This window comes from Myotis yumanensis, unplaced genomic scaffold, assembly GCF_028538775.1.
Source record: "Myotis yumanensis isolate MYYU_CA2020_CCGP unplaced genomic scaffold, mMyoYum1.0.hap1 SCAF_22, whole genome shotgun sequence".
In the NCBI taxonomy this organism is placed as follows: Eukaryota; Metazoa; Chordata; class Mammalia; order Chiroptera; family Vespertilionidae; genus Myotis; species Myotis yumanensis.
In genome coordinates this window covers 12,376,619-12,397,302 of record NW_027223773.1, presented here as the reverse complement: position 1 = coordinate 12,397,302, position 20,684 = coordinate 12,376,619, and the positions used below count along the sequence as shown (strand labels likewise).

Here is a 20,684-nt window from a genome sequence, read left to right as displayed (position 1 = left end):
GTAGGAGCCAGGCTGGGTGAGTGCTGCGGCCCCGTTTCTCCTCCAGGACCAGTAGAGCATCTCATGGCATTTTCACAGCCCTTTCCCAGACGTCCCTCCCGCCCCGAGAGGGGCAGGCGAGCAATCAGGCCAGTGTCTTCCGTCAGCACCACCCCAGGAGCAAGTCCACAGCGCGCCTGGACTCCATGGGCTGTGCCTGGGCCATGGCGGGGCCAGCCCCGGGGCAGCCGTGTTGAAGGGCCATGGGAACCCGCACGGCCAAAAAGCGCCACTGAGGCACGGCGAGGCCTCTGCCCGGCTCCCGCTGCCAGACTGGTGGTATGCACATGCCAGAACTCAGCAGAAACGATGGAGAAGAAGGAAGCCTTGTCAACAGACTGGTTGTCTCCTGTCCGAGGCCACAGGCCAGCCCCGAGCTCTGTCACCCGCTTCAGGGCCCAGGGCTGGGGACAGGGGACAAGTCAGGATGTGACTCCGCTCAGAGCAGCTGCCCCGGCCAGGAAAACCCAGTCTCTGCCGAGTGCGAGGTGGACAGAATGAAGGAACTGTCCACAGCAAGCAAGAGACACGCAGGTCTCCTTCTCTCTCCTCCCCAAGCTTGTGAGGCCCCCAGAGAGGCCGGAAGGCAAGGCCCTGTGGCTCCAGCAGGAGGTGACATCCGCACGGCTCCGCCCTGGGCCACGCAGACATGCTCGGCCCCTGTAAGTGACGGTGCCTCAGTGGCACCTTTTGGCCGTGAGGATTCCCACGGCCCTTAAACGCGGCTGTGGGGGGTGAGCCAGTCTGGTCCGAGCGGCCAAGGGCTCACTGGATGCTGGACTCACAGTTCAAGTTCACTGCGCGGCCGAAGGACCGAGCAGGCCTTGGGCTCCTCAGCAGAGCGCGTGCAGAACCGGGTCCCGGCCTCCTCTGCACCCCATGCCTGGTGGGGAACGCCAGTAGCTGCCCCACAAACACCTTTGGCCGTGCTCCCATCTGAGGAGCCCCCCAGGTAACATGTGCATCTGAAAGGCCCTTTGGGCCCTGAGCGGTTTGGCTCAGTGGATAGAACGTCAGCCTGCGGACTGAAGGGGCCCAGGTTCGATTCCGGTCAAGGGCATGTACCTTGGTTGCGGGCACATCCCCAGTAGGGGGTGTGCAGGAGGCAGCTGATTGATGTTTCTCTCTCATCGATGTTTCTAACTCTCTATCCCTCTCCCTTCCTCTCTGTAAAAATCAATAAAAATATATTTTAAAAAAATAATAAATAAATAAAAATAAAAGGCCCATTGGGGGCAGCCAGCTGGGCAGGAGCAGAGCCCAGGATGTTCAGTCCCTCGTGTGCTCCGGCTTTGGAAGAAAGACAGCGTTTTTCTGAGGATTTTTTTAAGGTTTGAGTTTTTTTCTTTAAGTTTTTCATTTGGCAGCGATCAGGTTTGTAAAGACCTGGAAGAGGTTTCCAGGCGCCAGTGGTGCAGGGTGAGATCTGAGTGCTGCGGGCAGGCAGAGGGGGAGTTGGAGGGCAAACCCCATGATGGGCCCAGAACGGAGAGAGGAGGCCCACGGCCCCTTCTTGGGCAGCTTGAGAGGCCGGGAGACTCGCTCATGCCCCGAGTCCCGGCCCGTCTGTTAGGGGCAGAGGTAGACTACTGGGGGCAGCCATACTTATAGGAAATACTAACCAGGCTCTGCTCACCGCGGCTGCTGTGTTCTGATTGCAGAAGGCACACCCTAGCCGGGCTGGGAGCTGCACGTGGGACCTGGGAGCTCACCTGGAAATGCGGCCCATCCTCCCCATAACAGGGAGCTGCTTTCATCATGGAAGATGGCCAACCAGAGCCCCAGCCCTTTGCCTACCCCGGGCCTTGCACACCTCCAGCGCTTACCTGTGAACTGCCCACTTTGCGTACCCATTCTTATTCCTCTTGCCTACTTGCCCACAGAATCTCTGTCCGACCCCTTGTAAGCAGCCTGTCTCTGTGGGTGAGCTGCGCTCTCCCACGCTGCCAGCGTTATTAGATCAACGCCCAGATAGGACTCAACCCTGTCTCTGCTGAATCGGCTCCGGTAGTGACAGGCAGCCCGGACCCCGTGGTGACCAGACAGGAGGCTGGCTGGTCTCCTGCCTGCAGACCCGGTACCCTGACCTTTGGCCACCGCCAGCCAGGGCTCAGCCAGCCTGGTTCCGGCAGGAAGAGGGGCCGAGCCTGTCTGCGTGCCCAGGGTGGAGCGGTGAGGATGTCGCCTCGCTGCTGGTTCCACAGGCCTGCACCTCCCGGGCTTCTCTGGGGCCTCTCACGTTTGGGGAGGAGAGAGGGAAAAGCTGGCATTTCTCTCGCCTGCTGTGGACAATTCCAGAACCCCTCTGAGCTGGGCTGGTCTGACACCCACTGTGCAGATGGGGACACTGAGGCTACAAGAGACATCAGAGACTTGCTCAGGCCTCACCACCAGGACACAGTCTGGCATCATTCTGTTCTCTGTGCCTGTAAACACTTCAGAGGCTCCTAGACCTGTGTCCTCCGCAGTGACCCAAACCGCGTGTGAAAATGCAGGTTCCTGGGCCCTGGGCCGGAGGGGATGCCCTGGATTCTATGTCCCTTGTGTCCTTTTTTTTTTTTTTTGTCCTCATCCTAGGGTTTATTTTTTAAATATATTCTTATTGACTTCAGAGAGGAAGGGAAAGAGGGGGAGAGAGAGAGAAACATCAATGAAGAGAGAGAATCATTGATCAACTGCCTCCTGCACACCCCACACTGGGGACTGAGCCTGCAACCCGGGCATGTGCCCTGACCGGAATCAAACTGTGACCTCCTGGTTCATAGGTTGATGCTCAACCACTGAGCCACGCCAGCCGGAATATCTTTATTGATTTGAGAGAGAGAGGAAGGGAGAGAGAGAGAAACATCGTTCAGTTGTATCCCATACGTGCCCCAACTGGGGATGGAACCTGAAACCTAGGTGTGTGCCCTGACCAGGACTGGAACCCACAGCCCTCTGATGTTTGGGACGCCCCAACCACTGAGCCACCTGCCAGGACGGTGCGTGTTTCTTTACCAGCATCTCAGCTGACCGTGGAGTGTGGCGTGGCTTGGGTTTGGAGCAGCGTCCTCGCCCTTGCCCTGTGGGCAGCCTCAGAGGTGCGGGGGGAGGGGGGGCAGGTGTGTCCTGGTCCCCAGGCCTCAGGTCAGGGACTGACATGGGTGCTGGGGGGCGGGGGGTGTTCACTTACTGTGTGTGGAACAAATGAGTACTCTGCAGAGGGATCTGGCGGGCTGAGCGGGAAAATCAGAGGATAGTGGCTCCCAGACACCCGTGTGGCACATGGTCATTTTGAAAGGACAATGAGAGACCATTTCTCATCCTTTCTCTTTCCAGATGCATTTCCCATGAGTCACTCCAAGCGTGGGCGTGTGATGTCCCCCAGGGATCACGGCACCTGGGTCAATCCTGACTGAAGGCTGAGGCCACGGCCGGCCGTGGACACTCAGGATCCTAACGAACCGCTGGCGGGGCAGAGAGCTCAGCCTCAGACAGGAGAGCAGCGACTGAGACAGAAGGGTTTCATGCTGTGCTCCCAGCTCACCTGCACTCACTCTCCTCCTCCTCCTCCCTGCGGGGCCCCAGGTCCAACCCGAACAGGGAGACCTGGGCTGTGGACTCAGACATAGCTCCACGTCAGTGTCCCTACTTGCTGGCTGTGCTTGTGCGAGCCTCAGTCTCCCCATCTGTAAAATGGAGCCGATACTCCGTGCTGCAGGGCACAGGGAGTGACTGGCTGCCACACCTGTCCCAGTGCCCGGCCTCTGCTGGCATCCACATCTCACTCCCTTTGTTGGTGGGCATGGTGCCACTGTCTCCATTTTTCTCTTTTGGGGACACAGGAAGCAAGTAATTCTTTTTCGGCATCTTTGAGTCTTTAGTAAATTTTGTGTTTAAAATGGCTTTGCCTGGCTGTTTTGGCTCCAGGGTTGGAGCAGCGGTCTGTGGACCGAGGGGTCGTGGGTTCGATTCCCGGTCAAGGGCACCTACCTCCATTGCAGGTTCCCCGGCCCTGGTCAGGGCCGTGCAGGAGGCAACCAATCGATGTGTCTCTCGTGTCGATGTTTCTCTCTCCCTCCCTCCCTTCTACTCTCTCTAGAGATCAATGGGAAAAATATCCTTGCGTAAGGATTTTTAAAAAGGCTTTATAGAAGGGCTTTTATAACCCATCCATCCGCTAAAATCTTAGCTCGATGATCAGTCAGGTAATTTAGGACAAGATTTGTGCATTCCACTCACAATGACTCCCCTAACTGGGAGCACCCCCATTTCCTCAACCAATCCAGGCTGTGCACACACATCCTCCAGGGGCCCCTCACAGCTGACACCCCACTTCCCCCAGCCTGGCCCTGCCTCCCGCAGCCCTGGCAGAGGTGCCTGCCTGGATCTGCTCAGCACATGGTGTGGCTCCTGCATTCTGGGCCTAGGCTCCTGCACAGCTTCAGCTCCCTAAAGAGGCCGGGCCTGTGCCCCCCATGTCTCTGTTCTCCCCACTGTGCTCCCCACTGTGCCCCCCACTATGCCAGCACAGCCTTCAGGATCTCCCTCCTGGCTTATTAGCTGAGCAATGTGATCACTGATAAAATGAAGCTGTGAATCAGGAACAAGACAAAGAGCCACGTGCAGACCTCAGCACGTGGTTGGATCCATCCTGAAGACAACCCCCCACCCCCCACACACACACACACACACACAGCGAGGAGTGTGCGGGGTACCAGGGGTCTCAGGGCCCCAAGGACGCCCCCAGCGCGGGGTGTGCGTTACCTGGGCTCTCGGCCCCCCCTCCCCAAGGACGCCCCCAGTGTGGGGTGTGCATTACCTGGGCTCTCAGCCCCCCCAGGGGCCCCCCAGCGTGGGGTGTGCACACCTGGGCTCTCAGCCCCCCCAGGGGCCCCCCAGCGTGGGGTGTGCATACCTGGGCTCTCAGCCCCCCCAGGAGCCCCCCAGCGCGGGGTGTGCATTACCTGGGCTCTCAGCCCCCCCCAGGAGCCCCCCAGCGTGGGGTGTGCATACCTGGGCTCTCAGCCGCTCCACCTCCTCTGACAGGCTCTGCCGCTCTTGCAGGAGCTCGTTCTGCTTGCTGAGCAGCTGCACCAGTTGCTGGGCGGTGGCCTGGCTGTGCTGGTCCAGCTGCTGCAGCCTGGAGAGATGGAGGGAAACCAGGTGGGTCAGCCGGCCAGGCCTGAGTATCCAGGGACAGTCTAGCAGCAGCGGTTCTCAACCTGTGGGTCGCGACCCCTTTGGCAGTCAAACGACCCTTTCACAGGGGTCGCCTAAGACCACCCTGCATAGCAGATATTTACATTACGATTCATAACAGTAGCAACATACAGTGATGAAGTAGCAACGAAAATCATTTTATGGTTGAGTCACAACATGAGGAACTGTATTTAAAGGGCCAGAAGGTTGACAACCACTGGCCTAGCAGGGACCCTGAGGGGTGAGGCCTCAGCCGGAGGGGCCCTGGGGGGGCATTAGGTCAGTCGAGGGGACCGGTCCCAAGTGTGAAAGGACATCAGCAGCCCTCAGGACTGGGAAGCACACAGTGAGGCGGATGAGCAGAAAGCGGACACACTACCCTCAGAGGGCAAAGGCCAGGGCCTGCATCCTCCCCCGGCAGCCGGGACCCCCGGGCAGACACCAGCCCGGCCGGGGCAGCGGCGAGGAGGGCGGACGCACGGGGCTAAGGGCTTTCCGTTACGAATCACCCAGTCGGTCACACGGTGCATCGCTGACCAGGTGTCTCTAAAGACCCGAAATCTGTCCTGCGGACGGGCTCCCTCTCCAGGCTCATTCACTCACACTGTGCAGCCACAGCGCAGCCCGGGCCGGAGGCTGCGGGTGGGGTTCAGGTGGAACGGAGCCAGCACGCCCTGCTCTGAAGACATGGCTGTCCACGCCTTCCCGACAGTCCACACCGGCCAGAAGCACCCACAGTGACATTAGCTTGTATTTTCTCTCTCTCACACACACACACACACAAAGGGCTTTGAAAGCTCAGGGCGCATTTCAAGCTCCAGGCTCCGTGTCCAACACTGAGGCAAAGACCCAAAGCCTGTTCTGCAGACACCGGCCTGTCTGGGGGCCTGAGCAGAATTCAGCGCCCCCTGGAGTTCGGGAACTGAGGGGTGCCCACCTGGGGTGCTCACTGACACCCACGCCTGGTTGGCACTGCACTTGCAGCGAGTAAAGGAGACGGGCTTCCCACCCGAGCGCTGTCTCCCGAGAAGGAGGCTCCGTGGCTTCTAACGCCTGCGGGTTAACTGCACATCGGCTTCACTGGCTACACGTACAGGGCTGGGTTCAGGGCTCACCCTGCTCACAGCCCGCTGCCCAGCACCGCGCCCCCTTTCAACATGAAGCGGGCGCAGCACGGAGTCAGCATGGCCCAGACCTTGAGACCCTGGTCCATCGGACACCAGGACGGAGAGCTGGGCCTCAGGGTGGGCAGGCGCCTTCACTAAGGAACACGCAGCCGCTGCGGACAGGCTTCCTGGGAACCTAGCAACAGGCCAGCCCTTCCTCAGGCCTCCTCCCCGCACTCTCCTGAGGAAGAGAGCCCCGGAGGGGGGCCAGTCAGCACAGCCATGCTCCCATAGCTCCAGGACCAGGGTCCAGGCCTGGGCTGGCCCCGCCCACCGGTCTCCTCTCCCCTGGCTCTGGAGGAGAGTGAGGACCAGGGACAGGAGCCAGTCAGAGAAAGACATGCTCTCACTCATGTGTGGAATCTAATGAACAAAATAAACTGATGAGCAAAATAGATCCAGAGGCACAGAGGCATGGAGCAGACTGAACCTCAGAGGGAGGGGGAGGGGAGGGGGTGGGAAGAGATGACCAGAGAACTGTGTGCATCTGTGCATGACCCAGGGACACAGGCAGGAGGGTGGAGGGGGGGGGCCGGTAGAGGTCAATGGGGGACGGAGGGGGACATAGGTAATACTTTCAACAATAAAGATATTTTTAAAAAGGACCACGGGCCGGCTCAGTCCCTCCTTCCTGTGTCTGCGGCTGCTGTGCAGGGCCGGCTCGGTGCTCCTCACCCCAGCAGGGGCTGCAGTCAGACCGGCCGCTCCTTCCAGTGCTCCGCCCCACAGCACTGTAGAGAACACAGTCCCCCTCTTCTCTGTCACCCCTCCTCTGCTCTGGGAGACACAACGTTTCCCCTGGGGAAGCCCGGCATGTGGCTTTGGGAAGTCCACTCTGCCCCCTGCCCGCCCCCACCACACAGTCAGGTGGGGACAACTTGTCCTGGGAGCACGGTCTCAAAGCCACGCAGCTCGCATCAGACCAGACAGAAGCCCACGGCCTGCAGACCCGGCGCAGGCTCCGTCCGCACAGCAGGAAAGAGACGGAATCATCGGGTTTCCCAGCACAATCCCCATGGCCCTTCTTTCCTAAGACCCGCCTGTCACCTCCGCAACCAGCAGGTATTCCCCTTTCCCAGACACCCCGAGGGCCCATCCCTACCCATGAAGCACCTGTGCCTGTCGGCCAGTCCCCGGGGCAGGACACGTCTAGACCCCTCTGCACCCCAGGCTGGGGGCACCGTCCTGACCACAGGGCCCTTTCCCGAGGACCTGCGGGCACCCCTGGGCAGAACTGGGGGAGAAGAGCAGCTGCGTCCCTTCTGGGGCAGAGCTGCCCAGGAGTCCCGGGCCTGCAGGGGCAGCGGTTTCCATGGGAACCAGCTGCGTTTCTCAAGCCCGGGATGCAGATGCAGGGAAAGGCACTGGTGTGTGTGCAGGGCCAGCACCTCTCTGCTGGTCCAACAGCGATCGCCCCGCACACCCCGCAGGCAGGTGCGATCAGAACCAGCATGTTTTTAAAATACGCAAGACTCCGGGAGGAGAGGGAGCGAGTGGCGACGCACTAGACAACTTTGCAGAGCCGAGCGGGCTGGGGGAAGTAGCTCATGCAAAACAGAAGCAGTGCACGTAGCCAGCTCCGGTCCTGTGCTGCAGACACTCATTTGCTATGAATACTGTGAAAGCAAGTGAATACATATATTCAAATTTTTTTATGTTGTATGTGATACATACAAAATATATGCAGTGTATCCATAAGTGATGAGGTGTAATCACCAAATGAACACTGTGAGCCTGGTCCCAGTACCGCGGGGCCCTCCCTCTAGATCTGTCTCCAGGCCAGACACTTGGACCCCCAGAGCCCCAGAGGTGGCCAGTGTCCTCAATATGTATACACACACACACACACACACACATATCCTCACCCAAGGATATGTTTCTGTTGTTAATCCTCACCGGAGGATATTTTTCCATTGACCCTTAGGGAGTGGAAGGGAGGGGTGGTTACAGAGAGAAACATCGATGAGAGAGAGACATGTGGATTGGCTGCCTCCCACAGGCTCCCCGCCTGGCGCTGGGCATTGAACCTGCAGCCCAGGTACCTTCCCTTGACTGGAATCGAACCTGTGACCCTTCAGTCCAAGGGGCTAGCACTCTAACCACTGCACACCCGGCTGGGGTGAACTCGCCACCTTGGGGTTCAGGATGACACCCCAACCCGCTGAGCTACCCAGCCAGGGCCCTCACACATGTTTTTGATTAGAGTTCTATTTTCACCCAGCAGTTTCACCAGGGCGCTTCCTACAGTCTACTGTTGGTATGTACACATGTTTGCTGTTGTATAAAGTGTCTTTTGTCCTGAGATGGATTCAGACCGGAGCCCCTCCCTTTGGTCACTGTGGCCACAATAAAGGCTTTCTCTTCCCTTTCTTAGCCATGTTCTCAAAGTGCTCAGGCCACAGGTTCCCTGGCTGAGGAGGCCTCCTATGGAAGGGAAGACCATTTTTTCCAACAACATATGGATTTAAGAGGTGCAGATACTTTGACAGTAAAACATGCCCTCAGCCCGCTATTCCTGGGAGCACGCTCTAGCATTTACTGAGCACTTGCCCGGGGCAGGGGGCATCTAAGCATTTTACATTCATGAACTGATTTAATCCTCCCAACAACACTGAACAGCAGGTATTATCTGCATCACTATCATCCGCATCATTTCTTGCAGGAGAAAAGCAAGGCCCAGGGAAGTGAGTCATTTTCCCGAGCGCAGGCACCGGGAAGGGGAGAGATCACCAAGCCACCATGGCGCACCCCTCCCTCTGGGCCCCGCTCACACGGCTGGGACCACCCTAGTCATCTGTTTTCCAGGTGACACCTCCCTTTCCATCCACTCCACTCAGCTTCTGGTTCAGGAGATCAGTCCCCTAGACCCGTGGTCGGCAAACCTCGGCTTACAAGCCACATGTGGCTCTTTGGCCCCTTGAGTGTGGCTCTTCCACAAAATACCACGTGCAGGCGCGCACGTACAGTGCGATTGAAACTTCGTGGCCCATGTGCAGAAGACGGTATTTTGTGGAAGAGCCACACTGAAGGGGCCAAAGAGCCGCATGTGGCTCACGAACCGCGGTTTGCTGAGCCGCAGTTTGCCAACCACTGCACTACACCTTCTGAGCCTCTCCATGGCCATTCTTTCCCCCCACTCACCCTCGCTCCCGCCCACACTTCCTGTCTGCCCCTCCCACGGAACTAGGGATTTCTTAAAGACGAGTCCTCCATCCCCAGCACCTAGCAAGGTGTCTGGCCCTTAGACCAGGCCAGATAAACGTGTCAGAATGAGCAAACCACTATGGACATATTATACTGATATGAGACCTGTAATTTCATCTATAGGACAAGTATGCTTTGATGTGTAATACATACTTTGTTCCCGAAAGAACAGAAGATATACATTACCTTTAGGTATGCTACTGACATCTGACTCTTAAATAAACGACTCCTAGACCAGATCCATGAGCCTGGACTTGGCAACAGGAGACTAGCTCACCAGCCCACCACAAGCTACCCATTGTCCTTGGGTGAGACGCTTGATCTCGCGCAACCTAGGGTTCCCCATTTCTAAACCGAGACAAGAAGACCTCCAGATCCTGCAGCTGAAACTCTGGGGTGGACTCTTAGTGAGCCCTCTGGGTGATTCTGATGAACTCTCAAGTTCATGAGCCACTGGGACTCTCTAACTCACAATACTAACCACACACACACACACACACACACACATCATGAGGTCTTCCGGAGAACTGTTTTATGTGGCTCCAATTGTGATCATCCAAATAGCCCTGTGCCTCAATGAGGACACTCCTGGTGGACTCTGTCAGTCATGAGTCCTGGTATCAGTCATGAGAACGCCAGCGAATCAGGTGATCAGCTCGAATCTCCATTTCCTCCCGCATGCAATGAGAGGATACGCTGGAGCTGGGGTCTGCACACTTCACACCCCAGGCCAGACCCAGCCTGGCCCACTGCCTGCTTTTGTTCCATCTGCGAGTTAAGAATGGTTTTTACATCCTGGCTGGTTTGGCTCAGTGGGTAGAGCATCGGCCTGCAGACCGAAGGGTCCCGGGTTCTATTCCAGTCAAGGGCACGTAGCTCAGTTGCAGGCTCCCCACCCCCAGCTCCGCCCCTCAGCCCAGGCCCTGGTTGGAGCTCATGAAGGAAGCAACTGATCGATGTGTTTCTCTCACATCGATGTTTCTCTGTCTCTCTCTCTTCCACTCTTTCTAAAAAAAATCAATAGAAAAATATTCTCGGGTGAGGATCAAACAAAATAAATTACAAAAACAAACAAACAAAAAAACCCAAAAGAACAGTTTCTACATGTTTTCACTGGTTGAAGAAAATGAAAGATACTTTGCGACGTGAATGGTCTATGAAATTCAATATCCAGTGCCCCTCTAGAAACTTCCACGGAGACACAGCTCTGCTCGCTCGCTCCGTGTCATCTGTGACGGCTTCTGCACTTTGCAGCGGAGCCGAGCGGCTGCGACAGGGACCATCTGGCCACAGAGGCGAACATATTTGTTACTCGACCCTTTAGAGAACACACTTGCCAGGCTCCGGGCTGGGAGATGACTGAGTTCTCTGTCAGCTGCAAACTTCAATCCCGTGACTTTACAGAAATGGCCACTGTCCCTGCCTTCAAGCGCCGACAGCTATCTCGCCATCACAACGCACCTCGGTCGTCCCAGCTGACGTTCGAAAACCCAATTACTCTAATTACTGCTCTCGGTAATTAATTTTGGCGAACAAGCCATATTCATTCCAAGTTGTATACTTTGTCCCAGTACCCAGAGTGGCTGCTGCGTTTTACAGAACTCCACCTCACTCACGGCCACACAGAACCAGCATGAAGAAGGCGTGTGCCTCGGAACCCGGCACACATTCCAGCCAGTCAGCCTCGCTCAGAGGATTAGGCGGTTTCGGTGGCTGGTCGGCCGGTTAAATTTCCTTTGCCCACATCCACCCTATTAGTAGAGTCCTTCACTCTAAGGATCATGCAATTCAGGGGAGAATTAACATTTTTTTCTTTTTAAGATTTATTTCTTTGGCTAATGATCTGTTTGGGTCTCCCAGTTGCTTTTTCTCCTCACCCGAGGGCATGGGGAGAGAGAGGGAGGTAGAGGGAGAGAGAGGGAGAGAGAGAACATCAATCAACTGGTTGCCTTTCTAATGCTCCCAGACTGGGGACCAAACCCAGGTGTGTGCCCTGACCTGGAATCGAACCAGCGACCTCTGGGTGCATGGGACAACGCTCAACCACCTGAGCTATTCGGGCTGGGCGGGGATTTACATCTCCAACGAAGAGAACCGGCGTTCCTGTGCTGCCCCTTTAATTTTTCATTCTCAAATGTCCAATCAGCCATGGCTGCCTGTGGAAGAGCAGAGGGGCCTAGTAGGGGCAGGACTGGGGCGAGACCCCTGCTCTTCCCTTCAAAGGATCAAGTCATGTTAGAGCCGAGAGGCCCCTCGGAGGTCATTCCGCCCAGTCAGTTATGGGGAACCTGGAGCCCAGAGAGCGCTAGGGACTGGCCCAAAGTCACACAGCCTTTTGCAGAAAACGCAGGACTAGAACTCACGCCTCTTGACTCCAAAGCCAGTGCTGTTGGCAGCATTTCAAGATCCTTTTTAAAGAAGACATGACTCCTATCCCATCCCAAAACACAAGGGTTTCAGGCAAGGCCCTTGACGGCCACACACTGGCCAACTTCCCGGGAAGCGCGGACACAGAACCATTTTCTGAGGCCTGGGGGTGTGGGAAGGAGGAAGTGCCCAGCCAGGGCCTTTGCACCACACTCAGGGGAGGGAACCCGTCTGGGTTGTTTTTTAACTTCCACTCCACGCTGCCTGAGTTCTGTGAAGGCCAATAAAAATGCTATCTGCACCAATTGCTACGAAAGTTTCTAAACAGTCTCACTTTCGGTTCTCATGCTGGTACTGACCAGCGTGAGGACTCCCGGGGGTGGAAACCATACTGACCTGGTCTCCAGGCTGGCGGGTGCCGGGACGCAGACACGGGGGGACGCAGACACGGGGTCAGGGAGCTCCAGGACCAGGGTGGGGGGACCAGGGCTGACGGCTCCCCAGGCCACAGTGCCCTCGGGGCCAGCACCAGGGCACGAAGCAGGGCCTGAAGCCTCTGGCGGTGTCCACAGGCTCTGCCACAGACCAACCGCTTAACACAGAGCGTCAGGGGGAACCGGAAATGAGCCAGAGCTCCACCCTCGCGCACGTGGGAATTGTGCTGCGTGGCTACCTGGGTATCTTAAAGGGCAAGTGCGGCCTGGCCCAGGCTGAGCCCCTGATACCCGGGAGGGCAGGGCACGGGTGAAGGAGCCTGGCACAGGAAGCAGCAGGGACAGCTCGGAGGGGACATGCTGAGAATCGCAGACTCTGAAGAACCGAGGAGCCCAATGGCCTGGGGCCGCAGTGACCGTGAACCAGCTGTTTTAAAGCAAAAGCAGAGTCTTGGCGAGCACAGCCCCACCCCTCCCGCGATTTCCTTGTGATTCTGATTAGCGGTCTCATGACCCACAGCCTTCAGCTCCCAGGGAACCGCCTACACCTGGCCCCACCTGCACCTGTCCGACGGTTACTCTGCCCTTTACAGGGACATCCCTATCCCGCTCCCCCTACCCGCCCCCCCAGATGCCATTTTGGCCTCAGCCTTTCTGCTCGCAGATGTTAACAATAAATTTATGATTCTTTACCCATTTTGGCCTCGTGCGTTCCTCCTTCAGCGACCCTCACAGATTTATCATTCATTCTATCTCTCTATCTCTCTACTCTCTCTCCATTTATGTGCTTACATGTGCATGTCTACATGTTTCTTTTCTGACAGTAAGTTGCATACACCATTGTCTTTCCTCCTAGATACTTGTGTGACTTCCTAATGATTAAGACACTGCCACGTAACCAAGTCTATGACCCACTTCAGTGACTGACATGGATAGAACACCTGCATCTAACCGACTGAATTCCAGCTTGGCCCGCTGACCCAACACTGTCCCTTATCTTCCCTCCAGAAAAGCTCCTCTGCACTGAGCTGTCACCTCTATTGAGTCCCCCGAAATGATCATTTTATTTTGACGAGTGCTATTTGCAGTGAGAGCACCACAGTCCTCAGAGAAGGCTGGGACCCGGGGGGCCGCACAGTATGCGGGGCGAGGCGTGTGCAGGCCCCGTCTGTCCCTCTGGGGGCCTCCGGCTGCGCTCAGGGTCTAGAACCCGGGGGCGCGGCCCTGGAGGTCACCAGGTCCCACACCGCAGTGGGGCTCCCCTTCATGCTTGACCATCTTGAGGGGGCCGGAGGGCCACAGGGGTGTCGTCGAGGAAGAGTGAGCCCAGCGCAGATTCCATCACGACTGCGCACTTCCTGGCACCATCTTCATTAGGTTTTAATGCGAGTCATTTGATAGCTGCCCCTGGCCGTCCACGGCGGCACCGCCAGCTTTTTATTTAGCTCCTCTTCCCTCTCTACCCAGGCAGCCTCCCCACTGACCCTTGTCGAAGAACCCCATCTGCTGGTTGCCACGGTAACTGAAGGCGACCAATGGAGCTGAACAGAGTGACTCAGAAATAAAATCCGCGGCCAAAGGAATTCTGCTAAGAGTCATAAATCATTGGGTAAAAGGGGGTCCTCCGCGGCGACGGTGGGGGGTAACGTGACGGCATCCCTTCCAGCGAGAAGGTCCGTGCAGACCGAGTGGGCCGTCCAGTCCTGCGGGTTACGGGCCATCGTGGGGGAGAAGGAACCAGCTCAGTCAGGTGTTTACTGTTTGGGCAGCAACACTGTGAAGTGGAAGAGGTGGCAGGAGAGCCTGTCTAGGCTCCCAGACCCCCCTCCTCTCTTCTGTAAAAGCAGCACAAGCAAGCAGTGCCCCTGTGGCCCAGGGAACCCGTGTCCTGGAGGAAGGTGACAGAGAGAACAAACAGGAAGACTGCTTTGGAATGAGCAAGCCCAGCCCCATCTCTGTCGTCAATCAACTCGTAGGTGCTCCCAGCAGAACCCATCCAGCCATGTGTCTGCAGGGGGCATGCAGCCTTGAGGAGGCTGGGCCCAGGGTCCAGCCCAGGCGGGCACTGTCATGGGGGCCTCTGAGGCTCTCTATCTGGACAGGCAAGAGGGGTCCGTGCTCCCCAAAGAGCAAAATGCCACCCTTTCTACATGAAGATTTCCGTGGGGGAGGCCTTCCAGGGCAGCGGCCGCGCTGTGGGGGTGGGGCTGGCAGTGGGCTCAGCCTTGTGGGGGCCCTCACAGCACAGGCCGCATTCCCAGGGATGGCCCCCCACCTGCCGGGTAGACTAGGACCCCCCGCCCCCCCCCGCCACCCAGATGAGAAGAAATGCCCTGGACACGCTACACCGCCCCTGGGTGGGTGGCTCATGGCAGAGGCTACGCTGTGCAGTAGGAACCAGTGCCCTGGCAGTTGGCTCGGGGCTGCGGGACCAGAGGCGCTGGGGTGTGTGCTGGGGGCTGCGCCTGCTCACAGCCCCTCAGGACACGCCTATGGGGCAGGACTCTGACCTCTCCCAGCCCCTGACCCGCAGGCAGGGAAAGAACGACCCCTTACTGTCTCATCCCGGAAAAAAAAACCTGCAGCTCCAGAAGAGAATCACTGCCAACCAGCCAGTAGCTGTGCCCCCCCTCCCCCGCCCCCATCCTGGATGCTGCCCATTAAAGGCTTTGTCTTGGAGTTTGGTGAACTTCCCTGAGTTGGGAGCTGTTGTGCCCGTTCAGCTTGTCCAAAGAGCCCACCCAGCAAAGCAAACACCTCCTGGGACTTCCACCCCCTGCAGGTGGGGTCGCTGAGCTCCCGGCCCCATGCCTGGCCCCTGCTCCTGGCCCCGCGGGGAACAGGCGCTCCTGGCCTGCATTGAGCTCCCAGAGGCCCGCCCTGCACCTGCTTCGGTCCCTGTGGGTCCTAACCCCTGGGGGTCGGGGGGAGGGAGGCCCTGGGAGGGCTCATGCAGGGGAGGGGGGCGGCCCACACCGGAGGGGCTGGCACTGGCGGGGCGGGTGCCGGTTGTGGAGCATCTGGCTGGGGCTCCACGGGGGGGGGGGGGGCTGGGGGGCCCTCGGGGCTCCCAGTGCCTCTGGACTTGGGCAGAAGGAGAGGATTAAGGCGGTGGCAGCTGAGGGCAGGAGACTGTGGAAGCTTCATTAACCCCGAGCTCACGCCCCAATTTCTTTCCCCCTGAGAAGCAGGGAGAGAAAAAGTTAGGTTTCCTCGTGACGAGAAAGGGGCCGCGTGGTTGTATTTGCTTTTCTTACCTTTTCATTTCTTATTTGTAAAACAACAAAATATGAATCATTGTTTGTTGATGATCACGGAGGACTCCAATTTTAATTAAACAGGGAAGATCTTGGCTAATGGAGAAATATTACCACCGTCTTCATTTCTATGTGAGCCATTAAGCTCCGGTGACTTAATCGAAACTGGCAAAGAGCTGAAGAACTCAGAGAAAGGAAGATTACATGGTGCTGGGATGGCCTTTCTTTCTATTGTCTCTCATCCTCGTCCAATAACTAAACTGATTCTTCTGATCAATCCTAGAATGTGCCCTGGAAAACACGACTTCCTGGTCCTTGAGAGAGTTTAAGCGAGCACAGCCTGTGACACAGCTGTCCGCACGCCAGGCCCCTCTCCCTCGTCACAATCACCACTTTCCCTTCTGAAGCCTCTTCCAATTCTTTGTCCCTGCTCCCTCTCCCCAGTTCTCCCCCACATTTCCGTTCCCAGGCGCCCGTGAACTTTCGCTGCCAACCTGAGCCGCACGGAATAATCAGTGTATTAATTCCTCTCGGAGCCTGAGAGTTCTCCAACGCAATCTGCCCAACCTGAACTCTGTCCTCCAGAAACGCTCTGCCTTTAAAAAGCAACTCCCAGCGTGAACTCGTGGGGAGCGACATGTAACAGACAGTGCATGTGGCGCTGGGCTCGCCGCTCGGAATTAAAAGAGACTTTTTACTTTGTTCCCCCGGTGCCATGTGCATAATGTACATGTGGATGAAACTGACATCAGACATTTAGAGAGAAACGGGCGGGGGCAGGGGGAGGTGATGGTGGCGGGAAAGGAGGAGGAAATATGTTGACGAAAACAGTAACTTCTGTTCATCTACATTTTTCAGTTACTGTCCTAATTAAGAATGTTAGGAAATCTGTTGCAGTTTAATTGCATTGTTTGAAGAAATTCTAATGCTGACAACTTGGGGACGGTGTGCACTTGGGAGGTAAAGGGGACGACAGTGGGAATGTCTTCCAACCGAGAGACAACAACCAATACTGTGCTTCCCCCTGACGCCCCCTCGGCCTGAATTCAGAAGACAAAGGAAGAACAGCCTAACAATGTGCTCGCAATGAAACCAGCTCTGGAACAAAAAAAAGGAAAAGAAAAGAAAAGGAAAGAAAAAGAAGAAAAGAAAAGAGGAAAGGAAAGGAAAGGGGAATATATCTCTAACCTGCGCATATGAGACAGGAGTAATTGAAACAGCCGTTTATTTGAAATGACTGGGTGACATCGCCACCCTGGCAGAAAACAGTTCTATGAGAAGCAAGTTGGAAACAGTCGCCAAGTGGTTCTCAGGGGACCTTGTTGAAGACGGGGACAGTGTCTGCCTCAGCCATCGGTTCACAAACATGCCGCCAGCTGCGAGCCGGCCCGGTTTCTAGAAGCTGTGCCCTCTTACCCACCTGGTCACACCTGCTCTAGTTTCACTTATTTCTCTTTGGGGGGCAGCCTTGTTACCGAGCAAAATGCACGAGGAGGTATTTTCCTTGCTCCGGGTGCCCTGGACGGAGGCTGCAGTGGACACTATAGGGGACCACACCTAATCCTTGTCACCTGGACGCTGCTTTCTCGGGGACCCCGTTTCCCGGGGCCTGTGCAGGGGGCTCACTGCCGGTGGGAAGGAGGTGGCGAGGGAAACCCCTCAGGGGTGTGGCCGTCCCCCGTGCCCCGTGCCCCGCCTGGGTGTGCAGCTCAGCCTGCACTGACCAGCGACTCCAGCGGCCCCGGCGCTCACACGGGTTGTGCAATTTGGTCGGAGAAATGGACCGGTTCTCCGACACGTGGAGCCTCAGAGTTAGCTCTGTCCCGCGGAGGAGGCTGACCTCACTTTTCTAGCAGCTGAAGATCCCCCATTGTGCGTGCGATCGCCCTGAAATGACAGCAAAATAAGGCCTGTCTGCCCCCAAATGGAGCTGAAATGTCCAAAGAACTTGGCACAGAGAACAACCTGGAAAGCTCCGCTCTTGCTGGGAGGTCCCACTGACCGTGAGCTGCCAGTACACGCCTCGATTCTTACGCTGACAGTTGTATCGGGAAGTCACTGAGCGAATCGCACTGGGGACCTCACCGTCCAGAGCCCCCTGCTGTGGGCTTCGTGAACTTCAGTTTAAGGCCACACCCGAGGCCCAGACAGCAAAGGGCTGTGTCTCTCACATGCTGGACACCTGGGACCACATCAACTCGTAGTGGACTCACAGAGAAAGAAAAGATTTTCCATCCCCCGGCGTTTCTGAAAATTCTAGCGGGAGGGCGCGCGCGCGCACACACACACACACACACACACACACACCGGTAGCTGGGCAGGCTCCCTGTAGGCTGGTGTGCAGAGCTGGACCCCTGGCGGAGAGGGCGTTGTTAATTACCAGACTAGAGAGAGAGAGCGTTGTTAATTACCAGATCAGAGAAGGGGGGTCGGGGGGAGCCCAGGCAGACCCAGCAGTGTCATTATAAGTAGACAATTTCAGAGTCAGGTTTCAGAGTTCGGAGAACATTCGAAGAGATATCGGGGGAGAAAGAGAGAAGCAGGTCCGCCCGCCCGAGGGCCAGTGGCCTCTCCAGCGGCCTCTGGGCCAGCAGGACCACGCGTCCCCTCGCACGGCCTCCTGCAGCCACGCAGCGCGAGCTCCAACAACTGCCTCACCACCACGACACATGGCTCCCATCCCGGCTCTTTGCTAATCCAGACGCTCGACCATCTTTCTTTAAGACGCCATATGGTTGGCAGAAGCCTGTAGATCTAGCAGCACATCTGCTTGCGCGTTTCTCCTCCCCTCCATCCCCCAACCGAAGGGGGCTGAGCAGACCGCGGGGAGGGCGCCCGCGTGGACCTCCGCCCGGGCAGGGAGGTTTTTTCCAGCGCTCCAGCCACACAAAACCATGAGGGGGTGATCGGAATGATTGGGGCGCGATCATTGTTAACGAGACAACGTGGCGGCCCGTATTTGCTTGTCAGTGATTTGAAACGAGATGAGAGACACAAAGGGTGGAAAGTCTCCTTTCTCCGAAGGGTATTACTTCAGAGCTCTCCCCCTGGGCACCCAGAGGGGCAGCACCCTTGGCTGAGCTAGTTTTCCTCTTCTTTTTGGTCTAAGGAAGCCAGACAAGCCGAGAAACCAGCCGATATGGGAGCCTGCTTTGTTAGGGAGCCCAGGCGGCTGTATGCTAATGAGCCAGCAAGACTCTGCTTTTTTGGTGTGATGAGCAAAGATTGTTGACACTGTTGAAATCCTGGCTCTCCTGGCCTGTTGAGCACATGGGCTGCCTCCTTGGAATCTAGCCCCCAGTAAGACAGGCTGCAAAAAAAATAATACATTCTGCCCTCCTGATGACTGAAATCTGGCCGTTTGCAACTCAGAGCAGTTGGGGCTGGGGGAGGATCAGAAAAAAATAGTCTATCAGGCCAGGAATCGAAAAAGACACAGGTGAAAATTATGGGTTTCTTCCAGACTTAAAAGTGAAACCTGGTAGACACATGTGAGCGATCAAGGCAAGGATGCAGGCTTCAGGGGCCAAACCTGAAAGGCCAGGGTGAGGGGCATTTGCTGCAGATGGGGCAGGTGAAAAGCTACGTTTCTGATCTTCTTGTGCATTTCTCTGAACCATGTGTGGGTTGACATACATGGTTTCTCAATGCTGTGGAGACAGGAGACAGCAAAAGAGCAAAGCAAATATCCCGTGGCAGGAGCAGACCTTTTTTTTTAAAGACAAGAATGAAAAGGGAAGCCGCGTCTTTTGAGTGTTGAACATGTTAAATAAAATATCCCTTTACCTGCCCTGAAACTCTAAGAGGTATTATTATTCCAATTTAACAGATGAGAAGACTGAGGCTTACAAAGGACAAAAGGAAGAAAGAAAAAGAAACGAAGAACAACAGAAAAAAACCCACAAAACTTTGACACAGCGATGCAGCTGGGAGGTGCCACGGTCAAAGCCATGCCTCGCTCACTGGTCCCTGACTCCACGTGATGCAGACGCATTGCCGTAGGGGTGTGCCCGGGGCCCTGGATGCCATCCTGAGCAGATCCCTGTTAGCTCGTGAGCAATAGCCTAGTTATAATTTGTATGCAGGCAGGGGCCTCCGACTGTAAATTCCGTTTACTTGTAATCTACAATATGAGTGAAAATTCATGTAGCTGAAATACAAAAGCACAAGGAGTGATGACAAAAAGCATGGAACACTATAATGAAAATATCAGAATGCATCCATTCGAAAGTATGCCCTTCACACTGTCCTCCTTGGGGACATATATCCCCGTCACTGCCATTGCCTGAGACTGGCCGATATGGTCCTTCTTTCTGGAACATCTTCATTGTCCAGGGCTCAGTGGGTGGATACATATGTGAGTTTGTGAATGAGTATTAAGTGCATTTTACAAAAATGGTAGGTTTTAATAAAAAATACATGTGCTATATGCTATGCCACTCAATGATGACACAACAGCCCAGACTAGATGATAAGAGCTCGATTCTATTATCAGCAGGAACAACTAACTATTATTAACAACTAGAGGCCTGGTGCATAAATTCATGCATGGGTGTGGTCCCTCGGCCTGGCTGGCAATCAGGGTTGATCAGGGGGGTGGGGAGGGGCAGCCTGACGGGAGGAGGGACCGTAGGAGGTTGGCCCCAGCAGCAAGCTAACCAATGGCTGATTTTGTAAGGAATCGGGCTCCCTCCTCCCTCCTGTCTGGGTCCGGGGTGTGGGTGAACCAGATTGGGGGCTGTCAGGGCCCCAGCAGCAAGGTCTGGGTCAGTGCGCGTCATAGCTACCGGCTGGTTGGTCAGTCATTCTGGTCGTTCTGGTCATTTGGTCATAACAGTCACTTAGGCTTTTATATATATATAGATTCTATTATTGTCATTGAGCTGTGGCTATGTAGAATAGTAAGTTTAAATTTAAAATAAATCTAGGTTGAAATCCAAGCATGAGTCCAGGCAAATTCTTTAAGCCTGTTTCATTTCCAATATAAAATGATCCTACCCACTTCATAGGATTGTTGTGAGAATCAGAGATAGTTT

The 20,684-nt window shown here is 56.0% G+C and overlaps 2 protein-coding genes across 6 annotated transcripts in view; one reads left to right on the top strand and one right to left on the bottom strand.

Annotated features, from left to right (window-relative positions):
* Window positions 1-3,899, top strand: part of AKT3 (AKT serine/threonine kinase 3) — a 228,266-nt gene extending 224,367 nt beyond the window's left edge. The window contains exon 16 of one of the 3 annotated variants that reach the window (XR_011469357.1): window positions 3,358-3,374. Coding sequence is in view for 2 of the 3 variants with exons in the window: in XM_070401367.1 (XP_070257468.1) it covers window positions 3,358-3,437 (80 nt within the window). In the remaining variant the exon portion in view is untranslated. Of the gene's footprint in view, window positions 1-1,700; window positions 1,800-3,357 lie in introns of those variants that run through there. The other 2 variants (XM_070401367.1, XM_070401369.1) reach the window with 2 other exon arrangements.
* The window catches only part of SDCCAG8 (SHH signaling and ciliogenesis regulator SDCCAG8), a 205,974-nt gene that overhangs the window by 10,937 nt on the left and 174,353 nt on the right, over window positions 1-20,684 (bottom strand). For all 3 annotated transcript variants that reach the window (XM_070401360.1, XM_070401363.1, XM_070401361.1), the window contains one exon: window positions 5,035-5,161. In XM_070401360.1, the coding sequence (XP_070257461.1) occupies window positions 5,035-5,161 (127 nt within the window). The remainder of the gene's footprint in view (window positions 1-5,034; window positions 5,162-20,684) is intronic.